Below are 20,380 nucleotides of genomic sequence, written 5' to 3' on the forward strand. Positions count from 1 at the left end.
TGCTCGTCATCCATATCGATTCTGTTGATGTGTCACTCTGTTCTGCTTTGCTTTGAATGACACTGAGAGGATAACTCATTCTGACGGTATTTTCACCAGTAGGGATAAATGTGACCAGTCTTGAGCATTCGTTGAGATGCATGTTTGTAACTCGATAAACACTTTCTTGAGCTGAGACCTCGCGATTGTGGAGAAAGACACTTCCCAACTTATTGAGTGCTTGTTTAGCATCTAAATTTCCATGTTTTTTCATTTCATTTTGAGTATGTTGTAACAATAAGCCCATGTCTTGTTCTGCTTTTGAGATGTAGGATATTATGTATACTACACAAGCAAAAGCATCGCAGACATATTGTATGTCCATGTTGGCATCCCAGCAACGCAAAAGGTCTTTGTTGTATTGATTAACGTAAACATCTGATGGGTTGCGTTTGTGTACAACCGCGTTTTTATTGGTTGTCAATCGGTAGGCATTTTCAAACATTTCCTGGGTGATGTTAACGGAAGCAAATAGCTGATCCACAGTGTCGAAGGTTAGGTCTGGACTTGAAAGAGCATGTTTGACCCTTGTCATGACACTTTTAGCCACCTCTTTTTCTTTTCGCATTTCTAATATAGAGACGTCTATCAGATCAGCGTCTGTTACCTCCTGGTTCTCGTCTGTTTTACTTCTACAAAGAAAGGTGTGGTTGCTTGGAGGACGTGGAAAGTTAAACCTGCATGTTGTGCCTTTTTTCCTACAACTCTTTGAGTGCTTGGAGCTGTGTTTTTGAACGCTGGAAACAACTTCATGCAATGCGTCGGTTGCTGGCGGGAGTTCACAACTGATGTATTTATCAATAAATTGTGTGACTTCTTGGTCTGTGTTTTTGCCTATTTTCGGTGCATTTTCTACCCAGAACAGACAATGTGTATGGGGTGAGCCGCGTTGTTGGAATTCAACTCTAAAAAATGTGTCGATAACTTTACCAATGGGGTTAGCTGGTGACTTGATGACGTCATTTAGGAAAGTCTGAAACCTGTGTTGGAACATTCTTGCCGCGGTAACCGGATTAGTTTTGAGTAAATTGCACCTCTGTGACCAGTCCAGGTCGTTGACATTTCCCTGTATTTTCTGTAGTCTCATGAAAACATCGATGAGTTCAGTCCAGCGCTGCACAGTTTCAAGGGAAAAAGACGCGTTTACTGCAATGGAATTTCTATCTGTTACCGAAAGGACACAGAGATCAGAGTCACTGTCTGTGTCCAAAGTACCGTCATGTGCCAAAGTGCTGGCTTCAGGCTGTGCAGTTAAAGCAGTAAATGGTGAGTTTACCTCAACAGCTTTCACACCAGTGACTTCAAACACTTTGTTTGGGGCATGTGGAAGATTTTGATACAAGGAATTGACAAGGTTCTCAATATGCTCATATAACTCATACACAGTAGCATAGTGCGCTACTATGCTGGTTCCATCCGGTGCAACGGAACCCCAAGTACTACGAGAATGAGGATCGAAAACTGCAAAAGCAGTTTCGACCTTGAAAACGGCACAGACACTTCCTTGGATGTTGAGCAAGCATGTGTCTGTCTGCAGCAGTGTCTTCTGAATAGCCTCTTCTAAAGGCATGGCTATGTTTTGCAAAGAAGCGTCATAATCATCCTTTTGATCAAGACTTCCAGTGAGTGTATCAAAATATTCCAAACTAAAGAATTTATTGTTTAATTTGCAGTGTCTGGGTAACTCGGAAATGAAAATATGACCACTGGTTTTGGCTGCACTGATTTCCATATTTTCTAGCATAGATGTGTACAAGCCATTACCTTGTTTTAGAATATGATGAATGTTCTTTTTTTTCCATTTGAGAACGCTATGGGTGGTGTGGGTCATAATCGCCGCTATGCCATTTGTAGCACACTGCTTACCTGCATTTTCCCCGAAGATGTGGCTGCTCTGGTCAAACGATCCTTGAAGACACCCAGGGTTCTCATAAGTCACATGACTTGATGTAGCAGCTCTGGCAGGTGCAACATCACAGGGTGCCTAAAAACACAACAGTAGTTCAATCAAAAAGGAGTGTAACCAATAGTTGACATTGGAATTAACAAGGAATTCATAAAAAAGGCTGGGAATCAATCAGCTGTAGTTCATGGCTGTGTATAATGGGAAAACGGAATTGTAAATGATATTAACATTACTTTAACTAATTTCCAAGATCTAATAAATGGCAGGAAAACTCACAAGGAACAGGGAATAACATGTTAAAAATAAGTACCTTCTGATTGCCAAGTGTTACATGAGGATCTTCAAGCTGGCCATTGTCCTCAGGCGGGCTCTGCTGAAATGACGATTCAGTGTTTTTAAAAGCATGGTGGTTCCCAGTAAGTAATTTGAAAATGTACATAGTATAGGCAAATTAGTCAGAACTGTACACTTACACCATATCAATGTTTTAAAAGAATAAACACTTCAAAACAAAATGGGTCTCTTACGCTGTGGCTTTTCCCGTTGGTATACAATTTTTCCACTAGTAATTACATACCTGCTGACTGCTCGCAGTGACCTCTGGTGCTGGTTCAAATGGCTCATGGTCCTCAATGCGTGTCATCTGCAATCACAAACATCACGAATGTTAAAAAAATTTAGGTTTACCCCTACATGCCATAGAAAATGGGACATTTGGTGTATTGTGGTGAACAGAATTAAGGACAAAGAAAACTTTTTTCAGTTCAAATAATTAAAATGAGCACAACAAGTTCATCAGCCAACCTTCTTGACATTTCCAATTCATAGTGTGTAGATATTACCAAGAACATGTTAAAAACAGTTAAACTATGTTGATTGTAATACGAAGTAAAAATGTAAATGTTTCTAGATACGTATCCTGGAACAGATTGATTGCTTATTTGCAAATCATTTTTTATATTGTTGTCATTACCTTGGTTGAACATCCCAAGAAGCTGGTCTCATTGGCTGTTGGTTTATCAGCCTGGGCCATCACAACTTTTGGCCCCCAAGGTGTTGGCTCCTCTTGTTTTCTCTGTCCAGAGACAACCCGAGCAGTTGGCTGGTTCACCTTCTAGAATGAGGTAAGGGAGCAAAATTATCATGAGATACAATTGTATGAAAATAGAAAAGTGGGCAGTTCAAAGAACTTACTGCTAATGTAGTTTATTTAAAACAGTAACAAACATAGTGTTGTGCACGCCTGTATTTTGTGGCGCAACATACAAATTTAACAACAAAACCCAAATATTAAATTATTACAAGATGCTCTCTTTTCCCCCCATTCCTTTACCTCACAAAACTCTGTTTGAAGAAACGGCCACTCATCAACACACAGAGTCTTGTCATCCCCCTCCGGTTGAGCAAACTGCAAAGACATAGTAAGAATTATATGTACATTACAATTGAGAAACGGAAACCCAAAATTACACTTTCTTAAAGGGAACTTAGAGAAAATATGCAAATTACCTTGCTCGAATGCACAAAGACGCTGCCCTCCAGAGTGGCTGTACACTTACTAACTATCTCTACCATACAATGTAAAGCTTGTCATATAGGATTACAGGCGCTATTAATATGTATGCACTCACAAACAGTTAATATTAAAATCACACAAATTACCTTTGAGCGATTCCCCATGGGGACGTCAAGGTTGGATGGAACAATGCGATCCATTGCAGCCAACTTGTCACTGCTAAACCGGATAGGGTTTAGCACGACAAAGCACTCCCTCAGGACAAAGACGCTGCCCTCCAGAGTGGCTGGCACAGCAGCTTCTGGAACAGGTCGAGGAGGAGGTACGCCCTCCAGAGTAGCTGGTACAGCAGCTTCTGGAACAGGTCGAGGGGGAGGTACCAGCTTCGAAGGTTTGGCAATCCTTGCTGGAGTTTGAAGTGCCTGGAAAATAATTGTAAATCATTGGCAAAACAATACCTACACAGAGAATGTTGGACTATCTCTTGTGTTAAAGGCGAAATCAGAAAATAGTTGTTCCTGTGTTTCAACCAAAAAACAAGTACATATTTCACTGAGAAATTACCAACCTCAAGGCGGGCCTTCTTTCCTTTGGAGACCACAGCCGTGGTTCCATGTGCCACCTTCCGTTTCTATCATAATGGAAGAGAACGGAAATGATAACAGTTAATGAAATATAACACTTTTATTATCAATGCAACTATCTCTACCATACAATGTAAAGCTTGTCATATAGGATTACAGGCGCTATTAATATGTATGCACTCACAAACAGTTAATATTAAAATCACACAAATTACCTTTGAGCGATTCCCCATGGGGACGTCAAGGTTGGATGGAACAATGCGATCCATTGCAGCCAACTTGTCAGTGCTAAACCGGATAGGGTTTAGCACGACAAAGCACTCCCTCAGGACCAGAGGAGGCACACAAACCTAGAAATAAAAAACAGAATTGAGCCATTGACCATTTGCCTTGTCTTATAGGAATAGCATTTAAATGAAACAACAAATGTACGCATCATTACGGTTTAATTTCCTATCAGCTATCATACCAATGTACAAACCTCATGAGGAAGGATCCGCACGGAAGACTGATCCCAGTCCTCAGGCGCATCCCAGGACTCAGGTTGGCTGCGCTATAAACACATAGGGGGAATTAGTATTCAATAAATGTGGCCTAACTAAAACTAAAGCTCTTCAAAATTGTATAACTTTTACCTTTCCGCGACGTCCGACGACAGTTTCCTTGAAGGGGTCAAGGGGACGTGGACGTGAAACTTCTCCCTTCACAACCACGGTGGTAGCAAAGGGTCTCACAGTCGGGGGTGACTTGGGAGGAGACACAGGCGGAGGTGTAACAGGCAGAGGTGACTGTAGCTGCCGAAAGGAGAAGTGCCACAGAAGCTTCGCGAGAAGCGGCATCCCCAGATCGTCACTCAGGTGGATCTATTATAATGAGAAGCACGGGTTATTATTGAAATAAACTGCTTTTGCCATATAAAATTGACATTACATGAATTTCTCACGTGCCAAGTTATAACACGACTTACCCCATCACGACTCCACAAGGCACGCGAGTCCAGCGGAAAGCGGTCAGCTGTGACGCAGTACTCTACACCTGCAGAAGAAAACAAATATTAAACCATACACTATACACATATTTTACACGTGGTACCAAGAGGTGGTGTTGATACACTAAAAGCTTTCCTACAAAGATATTCTATACTGACATTATCTCTTAATCATTTTTACATACCGTTCTTTGCTGCAACGCGACGAAACTCCTCTCGAAGGAATTGTTGCGGTGCCAATTCACTCGCCAGCCGGGGAGGGAAATCGAGCACGAACACCTGATCCGCACAAAAGTTTTGGATTACACACTATACAATTCTGTTAAATAGTCTGCCTTGAAAATACACTTTATTTTGTAACACAAAAACTACCTTAGGCCATCGACTGCGGGCAGCTCTCAGAAGTCCATCGAAGGCAACTCCAGCCGCTTCGATGCCGGGCGTCGCCGTGAGGTTGTTGCTTGGAGCCAGCAAGCAAACGATGTCGGGGGTTCTGGGGATGTCTGCGTTCAGCAACTCAGTGCGGAGCTCAGCGGCAGACGCCCCAGGCGTAGACAGGAACCCAAACGAAAGGCAACCGTCTGGCATCCTTACGTAACGGTCAACCAACGCACGCAGATGCGAGTCGCCCACAAACAGCACAAACTATAAATAAGGACAAATAAAAAGTTGTCATTCCACTCCAAACATATTCCACAGCTAAATTATACATAATTTTCTGAAAGGTCTTTGACAAGTTTACCTGCTTAACTGGAGACTCAGGAGGGAGATCCAATCGATGGAACTTCCCAGTGAGGGCAGAGACAGGCCAAGGCTTGACACGGTGACGAGCTCCAGTGCCACGCACTAATAGAGAGACAAATTCAACGCAAAACTAAAATGAATAACTTGTCTCAAGCTGTTGATCTAAAAGTCAAACATCACACATTCATGCAATAGAATTCTGAGGAATATAAATTAGTTGAAAACATTATTGTATCTTTACGACTACATACCAGGGAGGAAGCCTCTAGCCAGAGTCGTTGCCATCGGAAGAATCGTCCTCATCCTCACCTTGGCTGCAGCCGAAGCGCGCGAGGCACGAGGCATCTAATGATTTCACAATAAGAAAAATAGAATGCTTCAAAATAGGTACAAGATTTCCCTTTACAAATATACATCAAGAAAGGCTGCATGAAAACCCCACCCTGTACAGAGATGTATTTATGTAATTATAACCATGTGTTTTCATATGAAATGAACATTAAACAGAACAGATGGGTGCAATAAATACACACACGCACAAGGTGTTCATGTGAAATCAATATATGGGCTAAAGCACAGCATTTAAAACACATTGCATATGGTGGACAGAGGTAGAGTTTAGACTGTTGGGCGGATGTGTGAGTGTAAAAAGTGAATGTAACACGACATTTCAGCATTTAAAACACATTGCATTGTATGGACAGAGTCCACCAGAAAGCTTTTCTGTGGTAATATGGCTGGCGGCCTAGACGCCGCCGTTTCAACCCTCTGCGCATCTACTCGGCGCAGACGTGATCCCCTGTAGTATCGCGACATGCTAATTTAGCCGCTACCCAAACAACTACAACCCTACATTGAAAACCTATCAACATCACTGCCGAAGAGAAAAGCTGCGTTTGTAAGAAACCAAACCGGACAAGCGCCGTTTCAACCCTCTGCGCATCTACTCGGCGCAGACGTGATCCACTGTAGTATCGTGACATGCTAATTTAGCCGCTACCAAAACAACTACAACCCTAAACCTACATTAAAAACCTATCAACATCACTGCCGAAGAGAAAAGCTGCGTTTGTAAGAAACCAAACCGTTTGTAAATCCGTCAAGATTTCAGCGAGAAAGGAGTATTAGCGTTTGTGCAGATCGCAAAAGCGTTTGTGCAGATCGCAAAATGGCGGCCTAGACGCCGCCGTATGGCAATAAACATAAATATCCATTTCAGATGATCCCACGTTTTCTCGTTTCGAGAGTTAAATAATGAACACTATATATCAAAGGATTTGCGACAAAATATCATGCCTTCAGTGTGTTTTGTATTATACATACAGCGTCACTGACTTAAGTCCGCTACAACAGATCCCACCACAAAGCTTCTCTGTGGCAAAATGGCGGCCTAGACGCCGCCGTATGGCATCCAAATAATATATATACAGGATCCACGGGCTTTAATGTTTTGTCGCAAATCCTTTGCTTGCCATTACTGCATCAAAAGCAAACCGCCAAAGCAACCATGCCAACGTAATACAATCAACATAATTATCCATTGCATAAGGACTTACCTTGACAACGAACTTCTTTGGTTGAACCGCAAAGTTGAAAGACAGAACGTACTCGAAAGAATCCGCTCACAATATTAATCCGTGGAAAGGAGAGCAAAAGGGTCTATCTGAACAAAGATGTCTCAAGCAGAGAAAATCCGATCAGAGTGAGACGACGAGCCGTGCGTCGCTGACGATAGTCATTGCAACTCGCGAAGCACCATGGGAGTATGCCACGCCCACACCTCTACAGATGTTGTAGATGAGTTTCTCTTTATATTATGCTTATGTGTTTTAATTTGGTTGGAGATTTCAAGTCTTATGATTGTACCCATTAGACTATATTTACCAACTCATTTATTAACCTAGCTTACAAAATGTGCATCCCAATCCAAATGACGATTACAAATGGAATATTAACATGACTCTCATTCCTATCTAGAACTTGATGACCTCCGCTGCACGAACGCCTCCCAAGGTATGACAATACTTAATATTGATAAACGGCCATCAATCCAAATTACTAATTAATAATTACAACCTGGACAGCACGACCGTATAATTTTATTATGGCTATGTGATTTAATTTGGTTAGAGATCAATCCGAAATACTAATTAATGACTTTGCTCATTTAAAAAAAAAAAATACGGAAAACTGATACTTTTCTCTTTACATTTTGCCGATTTACTACCTAGCCCCTGAAAACGGAAACAGAGGACAATGTAAATGGAGTGTAAATAGAGTGATGTGGTAAGAGTGATGTGTTAAGCGTGGATAAAAAATGAAAAACATTTCATATTGGTTATTTATTACACTTAATTTACACAAATTGACATCCAGAGGTGTCAAAAGAAAAATGAAAAACATTTCATGTTGTTTATTTATTTATTGCACTTCATTTACACAAATTGACATCCAGAGGTGTCAAAAGTATTCACAATCATTACTCAAGTAGAATTATAGATACTAACGTTTACAAATACTTCTGTAGAAGTTGAAATATCAACTCAAGCTTTTTACTTAAGTAAAAGTATAAAAGTACTGGTTTGAAAACTACTTAAAGTAATGCAAGGGGGAAAAAATGCCATTAAGGACAAAAGCATAGGCCGTGCCACAGGGGCCTATTGAATTACAATCAGCTTTTTTTGCCAAGTATGCTCACACATACAAGGAATGGAATTTGGTCACTGCATTTATCCCATCTGTGAATTAGTGACACACACAGCCACTTCCCCCCCAAAAACATTTTTCTAAAGGCCATCTAATGACTAATGTTAATGTTGAAAAAATTGAAAAAATTGGGATGCACCTGTTTCAGACACATTGATACCCATTGAAAATGAATGCATATTAGTACAATGCAAATACATTAAAGAATATGTGTACTACTGAGCATTAACATGTGTTTCATGGAGTGGAAGATATGATGACTAGTTCCCTGAAAGTATTGTGGGAGTTATAGCCTAAAACGCGTTTTCAGAACATTCCATTGGCCAAATAGGAGATAGACCATGTCGTCGTTTTTTGGCGCCGCCCTGTTGGCGAAATTTTCCCAAGACAATTTTCCTTTGCCAAAAACTCCCGCCCACATTAATAATTCTTGGCCATATTTTCTATATAGATTCGGGTTTGCCCCTTGATGGTTTCCCTTGAGTTTGAAGAACATTCCTTTGGCCAATTAGAAGATATACAATTTCCTCGTTTATTGCGCCCCCTAATGGCGAAATATTCCGAATTCTTTATTGAACGCCATTAAGGGTAGCACCGACATGTGTCTAAAATTTGGACTTCATCCGATGTCTAATTTTGGTATTTTCTGAATTTTTGCGTATCGACGTAAAACGTAGCTAATAAACAAATGTTCAAAACGCTACCGTTTCGTAGTCGAAGGTCGGATCAAAAAGTGTTTGAGTTTTTCTTTTCGTGTTCGTCTGACGATGTCGTGTGCAAAGTTTGGTGTCGATTGGTCAAGAAATGTGGGAGAAGTAGGGCAAAAACAGTTTTGCAGTTTTCGCGATTTTGCGAAAAAAAATTATAGACGCAAATGGGCGTGGCCTATGTCAAAAGTTGCAGCAGACTCCAGTGAATATGTGCGTACAAGTTTTTGACTGTGGAAGGTTCGGTGTGGGAGTTATAGCCCCAAACGCATCTTTCCTTGGTATAGCGCCACCTAGTGGCCGGCATGTCTGGATTTTGTCGTCTGCATAGTCCGAAGAGACCTGGATCTAGTCATGCAATTGGCGTGTCGGCACCATTTACGGTTTGGGCTGTGGGCACACTTTTAGGGAGGTAAGTATAAAAATAACTAGAACTGCAAGCAGTTATGCAGGGGTCCAAGAAGTGTGCATTTCGCCGGCACAACGCGACAACAAATGTGCGTTTCGCCGGCACAACGCGGAGCAAGTATTCAAAACGCTACCGTGAACAACATGTGGATATAAAGGTTTTGACTGTGGGAGCTTCGGTGTGGGAGTTATAGCCTAAAACGCGTTTTCAGAACATTCCATTGGCCAAATAGGAGATAGACAATGTCGTCGTTTTTTGGCGCCGCCCTGTGGCGAAATTTTCCAAAGACAATTTTCCATTGCCAAATAACTCCCGCCCATATTAATAATTCTTGGCCATATTTTCTATATAGACTCGGGTTTGCCCCTTGATGGTTTCCCTTGAGTTTGAAGAACATTCCTTTGGCCAATTAGAAGATATACAATTTCCTCGTTTATTGCGCCCCCTAATGGCGAAATTTTTCGAATTTTTTATCGAACGTCAATAAGGTTAGCACCAACATGTGTGTAGAATTTGGACTCGATCCGATGTGTAATTTTGGATTTTTTTGGATTTTGGATTCTTCACGTCTAATTTAGCTAATAAACAAATATTAAAAACGATACCGTTTCGTTGTCGAAGGTCGGATCAAAAAACTGTCTCAGGATTCCTTTGCGTGTGCGTCTGAAGATGTTGTTTGCAAAGTTTGGTGTCGATTGGTCAAGAAATGTGGGAGGAGTAGGGAAAAAACAGTTTTGCGGTTTTCGCGATTTTGCGAAAAAAAATTGTAGACGCAAATGGGCGTGGCCTATGCCAAAAGATGCAGCAGACTCCAGTGAATCTGTGCGTACAAGTTTTTGAATGTGGGCGATTCGGTGTGGGAGTTATAGCCCCAAACGCGTTTTCCCTTGGTATAGCGCCACCTAGTGTTCGGCGTGTCTGGATTTTGTCGTCTGCGTAGTCCGAAGAGATCTGGATCTAGTCATGCAATTCGCGTGTCGGCACCATTTACGGTTTGGGCTGTGGTCCCACTTTTAGGGGGGTAAGAATAATAATAATAGGAATAATAATCCTTACAAAAACAATAGGGATCCAACCTGTTGGCTTGGACCCCTAATAATCCTTACAAAAACAATAGGGATCCAACCTGTTGGCTTGGACCCCTAATAATAACTAGAACTGCAAGCAGTTATGCAGGGGTCCAAGAAGTGTGCATTTCGCCGGCACAACGCGACAAGAAATGAGCGTTTCGCCGGCACAACGCGAAGCATGTGTTCAAAACGCTACCCTGAACCTGTGGATACAAAGGATTTGACTGTGGTAGGAGTAGCGAGAAGTCAGTGTAGCGTATTCGCGGCGAAATTTTGTAGAAGATATACAATTTCCTTGTTTATTGCGCCCCCTAATGGCGAAATTTTCCGATTTTTTTATCGAACGACATAAATGTTAGCACCAACATGTGTGTAAAATTTGGACTCGATCCGATGTCTAATTTTGGATTTCTTTGGATTTTTGATATTCCACGTGTAATTTAGCTAATAAACCAATATTCAAAACGCTACCGTTTCGTCGTCAAAGGTCGCATCAAAAAAGTGTTTCGTGCATTCTTTGCGTGTGCGTCTGAAGATGTCGTGTGCAAAGTTTGGTGTCGATTGGTCAAGAGATGTGGGAGGAGTAGCGAAAAAACAGTTTTGCGGTTTTCGCGATTTAGCGAAAAATATTCCTAGACGCAAATGGGCGTGGCCTAGGCCAAAAGATGCAGCAGACTCCAGTGCATCTGTGTGTAGAAGTTTTTGGACTCTGGGAGGTTCGGTGTGGGAGTTATAGCCGCAAACGCGTATTCCTTGGTATAGCGCCACCTAGTGGCCGGCGTGTCTGGATTTTGTTATCTGAGTAGCGGTGCCGATTCTGGATCTAGTCATGCAATTGGCGCGTGTGCACCATTTACGGTTTGGGCTGTGGTTCCACTTTCACCGCGGGAAGTATAATAACTAGAACTGCAAGCAGTTATGCAGGGGTCCAAGAAGTGTGCATTTCGCCGGCACAACGCGACAAGAAATGTGCATTTTGCCGGCACAACGCGAAGCAAGTATTCAAAACGCTACCGTGAACAACATGTGGATATAAAGGTTTTGACTGTGGGAGCTTCGGTGTGGGAGTTATAGCCTAAAACGCGTTTTCAGAACATTCCCTTGGCCAACTAGGAGATAGACAATGTGGTGGTTTTTTGGCGCCGCCCTGTGGCGAAGTTTTCCAAAGACAATTTTCCTTTGCCAAATAACTCCCGCCCACATTAATAATTCTTGGTCATATTTTCTATATAGACTCGGGTTTGCCCCTTGACGGTTTCCCTTGAGTTTGAAGAACATTCCTTGGGCCAATTAGAAGATATACAATTTCCTCGTTTATTGCGCCCCCTAATGGCGTAATTATCCGAAATTTTTATCGTACGACATAAAGGTTGGCACCAACATGTGTGTACAATTTGGACTCGTTCCGATGTCTAATTTTGGATTTCTTTGGATTTTTGATTTTCCACGTCTAATTTAGCTAATAAACCAATATTCAAAACGCTACCGTTTCGTCGTCGAAAGTCGGATCAAAAAACTCTCTGAGGGTTTCTTTGCGGGTGCGTCTGATGATGCCGTGTGCAAAGTTTGGTGTTGATTGGTCGAGAAATGTGGGAGGAGTAGCGAGAAAACAGTTTTGCGGTTTTCGCGATTTTGCGAAAAAAAATTCTAGACGCAAATGGGCGTGGCCTATGCCAAAAGATGCAGCAGACTCCAGTGAATCTGTGTGTACAAGGTTTTGAATGTGGGAGGTTCGGTGTGGGAGTTATAGCCCCAAACGTGTATTCCTTGGTATAGCGCCACCTAGTGGCCGGCAGGTCTGGATTTGGTCGTCTGCATAGTCTTCACGTACCTGGATCTAGTCATGTAATTGGCGTGTGTGCACCATTTACGGTTTGGGCTGTAGTACCACTTTCTTGGTAGGAAGTATAAGAATAATAATCCTTACAAAAACAATAGGGATCCAACCTGTTGGCTTGGACCCCTAACTAGAACTGCAAGCAGTTATGCAGGGGTCCAAGAAGTGTGCATTTCGCCGGCACAACGCGACAAGAAATGTGCATTTCGCCGGCACAACGCGAAGCATGTGTTCAAAACAAATGGGCTTGGCCTATGTCAAAAGATGCAACTGACTCCAGTGAATCTGTGGATATAAAGGTTTTGACTGTGGGAGGTTCGTTGTGGAAGTTATAGCCCAAAACGCGTTTTCAGAACATTCAATTGGCCAGTTAGGAGATATATTATTTCGTCGTTTTTTTGCGACCCCTTGTGGCGAAATTTTCCAAAAAATTTTTTCCTTTGCCAAATAACTCCCACCCACATTAATAATTCTTGGCCATATTTTTTATATAGACTCGGGTTTACCCCTTGATGGTTTCCATTGAGTTTGAAGAACATTCGTTTGGCCAATTAGAAGATATACAATTTCCTCGTTTATTGCGCCCCCTAATGGCGAAATATTCCGACTTTTTTATCGAACGACATTAAGGCTAGCCCCGACATGTGTGTAAAATTTGGACTCGATCCGATGTCTAATTTTGGATTTCTTTGGATTTTTGATTTTCCACGTGTAATTTAGCTCATAAACCAATATTCAAAACGCTACCGTTCCGTCGTCGAGGGTCGGATCAAAAAAGTGTTCCATTCATTCTTTGCGTGTGCGTCTGATGATGCCGTGTGCAAAGTTTGGTGTCGATTGGTCAAGAAATGTGGGAGGAGTAGGGAAAAAACAGATTTGCGGTTTTCGCGATTTTGCGAAAAAAAATTATAGACGCAAATGGGCGTGGCCTATGCCAAAAGATGCAGCAGACTCCAGTGAATATGTGCGTACAAGTTTTTGACTGTGGGAGGTTCGGTGTGGGAGTTAGAGCCCCAAACGCGTTTCCCTTGGTATAGCGACACCTAGTGGCCGGCGTGTCTGGATTTTGTCGTCTGCGGTCACCTCACGTACCTGGATCTAGTCATGCAATTGGCGTTTGTGCACCATTTACGGTTTGGGCTGTGGTATCACTTCTAGGGAGGAGTGCTGGAATAATAATAATAAAAAAAATCCTTACAAAAACAATAGGGATCCAACCTGTTGGCTTGGACCCCTAACTAGAACTGCAAGCAGTTATGCAGGGGTCCAAGAAGTGTGCATTTCGCCGGCACAACGCGACAAGAAATGTGCGTTTCGCCGGCACAACGCGAAGCATGTGTTCAAAACGCTACCCTGAACCTGTGGATACAAAGGATTTGACTTTGGTAGGAGTAGCGAGAAGTCAGTCTAGCGTTTTCGCGGCGAAATTTTGTAGAAGATATACAATTTCCTCGTTTATTGCGCCCCCTAATGGCGAAATTTTCCGAAATTTTTATCGAACGACATTAAGGTTAGCACCAACATGTTTGTAAAATGTGGACTCGATCCGATGTCTAATTTTGGATTTCTTTGGATTTTTGATATTCCACGTCTAATTTAGCTCATAAACCAATATTGAAAACGCTACCGTTTCGTCGTCGACGGTCGGATCAAAAAATTGTATACGGTTCCTTTTCGTGTGTGTCTGAAGATGTCGTGTGCAAAGTTTGGTGTTGATCGGGCGAGAAATGTGGGAGGAGTAGCGAAATAACAGTTTTGCGGTTTTCGCGATTTTGCGAAAAAAAATTATAGACGCAAATGGGCGTGGCCTATGCCAAAAGATGCAGCAGACTCCAGTGAATATGTGGGTACAAGTTTTTGACTGTGGGAGGTTCGGTGTGGGAGTTATAGCCCCAAACGCGTATTCCTTGGTATAGCGCCACCTAGTGGCCGGCATGCCTGGATTTTGTCGTCTGCATAGTCTTCAGGGACCTGGATCTATTCATGCAATTGGCGTGTCGGCACCATTTACGGTCTGGGCTGTGGTACCACTTCTAGTTGGGAATAATAATAATAAAAATCCTTACAAAAACAATAGGGATCCAACCTGTTGGCTTGGACCCCTAACTAGAACTGCAAGCAGTTATGCAGGGGTCCAAGAAGTGTGCATTTCGCCGGCACAACGCGACAAGAAATGTGCGTTTCGCCGGCACAACGCGAAGCATGTGTTCAAAACGCTACCCTGAACCTGTGGATACAAAGGATTTGACTGTGGTAGGAGAAGCGAGAAGTCAGTGTAGCGTTTTCGCGGCGAAATTTTGTAGAAGATATACAATTTCCTCGTTTATGGCGCCCCCTAATGGCGAAATTTTCCGAAATTTTTATCGTACGTTTTGCCGGCACAACGTGAAGCATGTGTTCGAAACGCTACCCTGAACCTGTGGATACAAAGGATTTGACTGTGGTAGGAGTAGCAAGAAGTCAGGGTAGCGTTTTCGCGGCGAAATTTTGTAGAAGATATACAATTTCCTCGTTTATTGCGCCCCCTAATGGCGAATTTTTCCGAAATTTTTATCGAACGACATTAAGATTAACACCAACATGTGTGTAAAATTTGGACTCGATCCGATGTCTAATTTTGGATTTCTTTGGATTTTTGATATTCCACGTCTAATTCAGCTAATAAACCAATATTCAAAACGCTACCGTTTCGTCGTCGAAGGACGGATCAAAAAAGTGTTTCATGCATTCTTTGCGTGTGCGTCTGACGATGTTGTGTGCAAAGTTTGGTGTTGATCGGGCGAGAAATGTGGGAGGAGTAGGGAAAAAACAGTTTTACGGTTTTCGCGATTTTGCGAAAAAAAATTCTAGACGCAAATGGGCGTGGCCTAGGCCAAAAGATGCAGCAGACTCCAGTGCATCTGTGTGTACAAGTTTTTGAATGTGGGAGTTTCGGTGTGGGAGTTATAGCCCCAAACGCGTATTCCTTGGTATAGCGCCACCTAGTGGCCGGCGTGTCTGGTTTTTGTCGTCTGCCGTCACCTCACGGACCTGGATCTAGTCATGTAATTGGCGTGTGTGCACCATTTACGGTTTGGGCTGTAGTACCACTTTTAGCTGCTGGAATAATAAGAAAAATCCTTACAAAAACAATAGGGATCCAACCTGTTGGCTTGGACCCCTAAAAATCCTTACAAAAACAATAGGGATCCAACCTGTTGGCTTGGACCCCTAACTAGAACTGCAAGCAGTTATGCAGGGGTCCAAGAAGTGTGCATTTTGCCGGCAAAACGCGACAAGAAATGTGCGTTTCGCCGGAACGACGCGAAGCATGTGTTCAAAACGCTACCCTGAAACTGTGGATACAAAGGATTTGACTGTGGTAGGAGTAGCGAGAAGTCAGTGTAGCGTTTTCGCGGCGAAATTTTGTAGAAGATATACAATTTCCTCGTTTATTGCGCCCCCTAATGGCGAAATTTTCCGAAATTTTTATCGTACGACATTAAGTTAGCACCAACATGTGTGCACAATTTGGACTCGTTCCGATGTCTAATTTTGGATTTCTTTGGATTTTTGATTTTCCACTTCTAATTTAGCTCATAAACCAATATTCAAAACGCTACCGTTTCGTCGTCAAAGGTCGCATCAAAAAAGTGTTTGATGCATTCTTTGCGTGTGCGTCTGAAGATGTCGTGTGCAAAGTTTGGTGTCGATTGGTCAAGAAATGTGGGAGGAGTAGGGAAAAAACAGTTTTGCGGTTTTCGCGATTTTGCGAAAAATATTCCTAGACGCAAATGGGCGTGGCCTAGGCCAAAAGATGCAGCAGACTCCAGTGAATAAGTGGGTACAAGTTTTTGACTGTGGGAGGTTCAGTGTGGGAGTTATAGCCCCAAACGCGTATTCCTTGGTATAGCGCCACCTAGTGGCCGGCATGTCTGGATTTTGTCGTCTGCGTAGTGTTCACGGACCTGGATCTAGTGATGCAATTGGCGCGTGTGCACCATTTACGGTTTGGGCTGTGGTACCACTTCTAGATGGGAAGTATAATAACTAGAACTGCAAGCAGTTATGCAGGGGTCCAAGAAGTGTGCATTTCGCCGGCACAACGCGAAGCATGTGTTAAAAAATTGAGAAATGGCATATGCCAAAAGATGTAGCTGACTCCAGTGAATCTGTGGATATAAAGGTTTTGACTGTGGGAGCTACGGTGTGGGAGTTATAGCCCAAAACGCGTTTTCAGAACATTCCATTGGCAAATTAGGAGACATACAATGTCGTAGTTTTTTGGCGCCGCCTTGTGGCGAAATTTTCCGAAGACAATTTTCCTTTTCCAAATAACTCCCGCCCACATTAATAATTGGACATATTTTCTAAATAGACTCGGGTTTGCCCCTTGATAGTTTCCCTTGAGTTTGAAGAACATTCCTTTGGCCAATTAGAAGATATACAATTTCCTCGTTTATTGCGCCCCCTAATGGCGAAATTTTCCGAAATTTTTATCGAACGTCATTAAGTTTAGCACCAACATGTGTGTACAATTTGGACTCGATCCGATGTCTAATTTTGGATTTTTTTGGATTTTTAATTTTCCACGTCTAATTTAGCTCATAAACCAATATTCAAAACGCTACCGTTTTGTCGTCGAGGGTCGGATCCAAAAAGTGATCAATGCATCTTTGCGTGTGCGTCTGAAGATGCCGTGTGCAAAGTTTGGTGTCGATTGGTCAAGAAATGTGGGAGGAGTAGGGAAAAAACAGTTTTGCGTTTTTCGCGATTTTGCGAAAAAAAATTATAGACGGAAATGGGCGTGGCCTATGCCAAAAGATGCAGCAGACTCCAGTGAATATGTGCGTACAAGTTTTTGACTGTGGGAGGTTCGGTGTGGGAGTTATACCCGCAAACGCGTATTCCTTGGTATAGCGCCACCTAGTGACCGGCGTGGCTGGATTTTGTCGTCTGCGTACACATCACAGACCTGGATCTAGTCATGCAATTCGCGTGTCGGTACCATTTACGGTTTGGGGTGTGGGCCAACTTTTACGGAAGGAAGTATAATAATAAAAAGAAAAATCCTTACAAAAACAATAGGGATCCAACCTGTTGGCTTGGACCCCTAACTAGAACTGCAAGCAGTTATGCAGGGGTCCAAGAAGTGTGCATTTCGCCGGCACAACGCGACAAGAAATGTGCGTTTCGCCGGCACAACGCGGAGCAAGTGTTCAAAACGCTACCCTGAACCTGTGGATACAAAGGATTTGACTGTGGTAGGAGTAGCAAGAAGTCAGTGTAACGTTTTCGCGGCGAAATTTTGTAGACGATATACAATTTCCTCGTTTATTGCGCCCCATAATGGCGAATTTTTCTGATTTTTTTCTCGAACGACGTTAAGGTTAACACCAACATGTGTGTAAAATTTGGACTCGATCCGATGTCTAATTTTGGATTTCTTTGGATTTTTGATATTCCACGTCTAATTTAGCTAATAAACCAATATTCAAAACGCTACCGTTTCGTCGTCAAAGGTCGCATCAAAAAAGTGTTTCGTGCATTCTTTGCGTGTGCGTCTGAAGATGTCGTGTGCAAAGTTTGGTGTAGATTGGTCAAGAAATGTGGGAGGAGTAGGGAAAAAACAGTTTTGCGGTTTTCGCGATTTTGCGAAAAAAATTTCTAGACGCAAATGGGCGTGGCCTAGGCCAAAAGATGCAGCAGACTCCAGTGCATCTGTGTGTACAAGTTTTTGGACTCTGGGAGGTTCGGTGTGGGAGCTATTGCCCCAAACGTGTTTCTCCTTGGTATAGCGCCACCTAGTGGCCGGCATGTCTGGATTTGGTTATCTGAGTAGCGGTGCCGGACCTGGTTCTAGTCATGTAATTGGCGCGTGTGCACCATTTACGGTTTGGGCTGTGGGCCCACTTTTAGCGCGGGAAGTATAACTAGAACTGCAAGCAGTTATGCAGGGGTCCAAGAAGTGTGCGTTTCGCCGGCACAACGCGACAAGAAATGTGCGTTTCGCTGGCACAACGCGAAGCATGTGTTCAAAACGCTACCCTGAACCTGTGGATACAAAGGATTTGACTGTGGTAGGAGTAGCGAGAAGTCAGTGTAGCGTTTTTGCGGCGAAATTTTGTAGAAGATATACAATTTCCTCGTTTATTGCGCCCCCTAATGGCGAAATTTTCCGAATTTTTTATCGAACGACATTAAGGTTAGCACCAACATGTGTGTAAAATGTGGACTCGATCCGATGTCTAATTTTGGATTTCTTTGGATTTTTGATATTCCACGTCTAATTTAGCTAATAAACCAATATTCAAAACGCTACCGTTTCGTTATCGAAAGACGGATCAAAAAAGTGTTTCATGCATTCTTTGCGTGTGCGTCTGAAGATGCCGTGTGCAAAGTTTGGTGTCGATTGGTCAAGAAATGTGGGAGGAGTAGCGAAAAAACCGTTTTGCGGTTTTCGCAATTTAGCGAAAAATATTCATAGACGCAAATGGGCGTGGCCTAGGCCAAAAGATGCAGCAGACTCCAGTGCATCTGTGTATACAAGTTTTTGGACTCTGGGAGGTTCGGTGTGGGAGTTATAGCCCCAAACGCGTATTCCTTGGTATAGCGCCACCTAGTGACCGGCGTGTCTGGATTTTGTTATCTGAGTAGCGGTGCCGATTCTGGATCTAGTCATGCAATTGGCGCGTGTGCGCCATTTACGGTTTGGGCTGTGGTTCCACTTTCACGGGGAGGTAGTATAAAAATCCTTACAAAAACAATAGGGATCCAACCTGTTGGCTTGGACCCCTAATAAAAGATGCAGCAGACTCCAGTGCATCTGTGTATACAAGTTTTTGGACTCTGGGAGGTTCGGTGTGGGAGTTATAGCCCCAAACGCGTATTCCTTGGTATAGCGCCACCTAGTGACCGGCGTGTCTGGATTTTGTTATCTGAGTAGCGGTGCCGATTCTGGATCTAGTCATGCAATTGGCGCGTGTGCGCCATTTACGGTTTGGGCTGTGGTTCCACTTTCACGGGGAGGTAGTATAAAAATCCTTACAAAAACAATAGGGATCCAACCTGTTGGCTTGGACCCCTAAAAAGAAGAATCCTTACAAAAACAATAGGGATCCAACCTGTTGGCTTGGACCCCTAAAAAATCCTTACAAAAACAATAGGGATCCAACCTGTTGGCTTGGACCCCTAACTAGAACTGCAAGCAGTTATGCAGGGGTCCAAGAAGTGTGCATTTCGCCGGCACAACGCGACAAGAAATGTGCATTTCGCCGGCACAACGCGAAGCAAGTATTCAAAACGCTACCGTGAACAACATGTGGATATAAAGGTTTTGACTGTGGGAGCTTCGGTGTGGGAGTTATAGCCTAAAACGCGTTTTCAGAACATTGGCCAAATAGGAGATAGACAATGTCGTGGTTTTTTGGCGCCGCCCTGTGGCGAAATTTTCCAAAGACAATTTTCCTTTGCCAAATAACTCCCGCCCACATTAATAATTCTTGGCCATATTTTCTATATAGACTCGGGTTTGCCCCTTGATGGTTTCCCTTGAGTTTGAAGAACATTCCTTCTGCCAATTAGAAGATATACAATTTCCTCGTTTATTGCGCCCCCTAATGGCGAAATTTTCCGAATTTTTTCTAGAACGACATTAAGGTTAGCACCAACATGTGTGTAAAATTTGGACTCGATCCGATGTCTCATTTTGGATTTCTTTGGATTTTTGCTATTCCACGTCTAATTTAGCTAATAAACCAATATTCAAAACGCTACCGTTTCGTCGTCGAAGGTCGGATCAAAAAAGTGTTTTCATGCATTCTTTGCGTGTGTGTCTGAAGATGACGTGTACAAAGTTTGGTGTCGATTGGTCAAGAAATGTGGGAGGAGTAGCG

General features: G+C 42.9%; 1 protein-coding gene and 1 long non-coding RNA gene across 2 annotated transcripts; both read right to left on the minus strand.

Moving 5' to 3' along the window:
• Window positions 1-1,772: 1,772 nt before the first annotated feature.
• Window positions 1,773-2,297, minus strand: LOC115538042 (uncharacterized). Its single transcript, XR_003975008.1, has 2 exons — window positions 2,256-2,297; window positions 1,773-2,023 (listed from the first exon to the last, which is right to left on the minus strand). It is a non-coding gene; the product is annotated as an uncharacterized LOC115538042 (long non-coding RNA).
• A 210-nt stretch (window positions 2,298-2,507) lies between these two features.
• Window positions 2,508-5,868, minus strand: LOC115538037 (uncharacterized). The gene is made up of 8 exons (XM_030349856.1): window positions 5,013-5,868; window positions 4,681-4,908; window positions 4,527-4,598; window positions 4,261-4,395; window positions 4,030-4,092; window positions 3,608-3,883; window positions 3,057-3,059; window positions 2,508-2,588 (listed from the first exon to the last, which is right to left on the minus strand). The coding sequence occupies exons 2-8, from the start codon at window positions 4,882-4,884 to the stop codon at window positions 2,508-2,510; spliced, it is 834 nt and encodes a 277-aa protein (XP_030205716.1). The 5' UTR covers window positions 4,885-4,908; window positions 5,013-5,868.
• Between the last annotated feature and the right edge of the window lie 14,512 nt (window positions 5,869-20,380).

The sequence above is a fragment of the Gadus morhua genome, unplaced genomic scaffold (genome assembly GCF_902167405.1).
Source record: "Gadus morhua unplaced genomic scaffold, gadMor3.0, whole genome shotgun sequence".
NCBI lineage: Eukaryota > Metazoa > Chordata > Actinopteri > Gadiformes > Gadidae > Gadus > Gadus morhua.

What these genes read in the sequence shown, in the direction of transcription:
- LOC115538037 (XM_030349856.1), bottom strand. Translation starts at nt 4,884, where the DNA reads ATGCCGCTTCTCGCGAAGCTTCTGTGGCACTTCTCCTTTCGGCAGCTA. An exon ending in CCATGGGGAATCGCTCAAAG is followed by an intron (nt 4,093 to 4,260) that starts GTAATTTGTGTG and finishes CCATTATGATAG; the next exon opens with AAACGGAAGGTGGCACATGG. An exon ending in GAAAGAAGGCCCGCCTTGAG is followed by an intron (nt 3,884 to 4,029) that starts GTTGGTAATTTC and finishes ATTATTTTCCAG; the next exon opens with GCACTTCAAACTCCAGCAAG.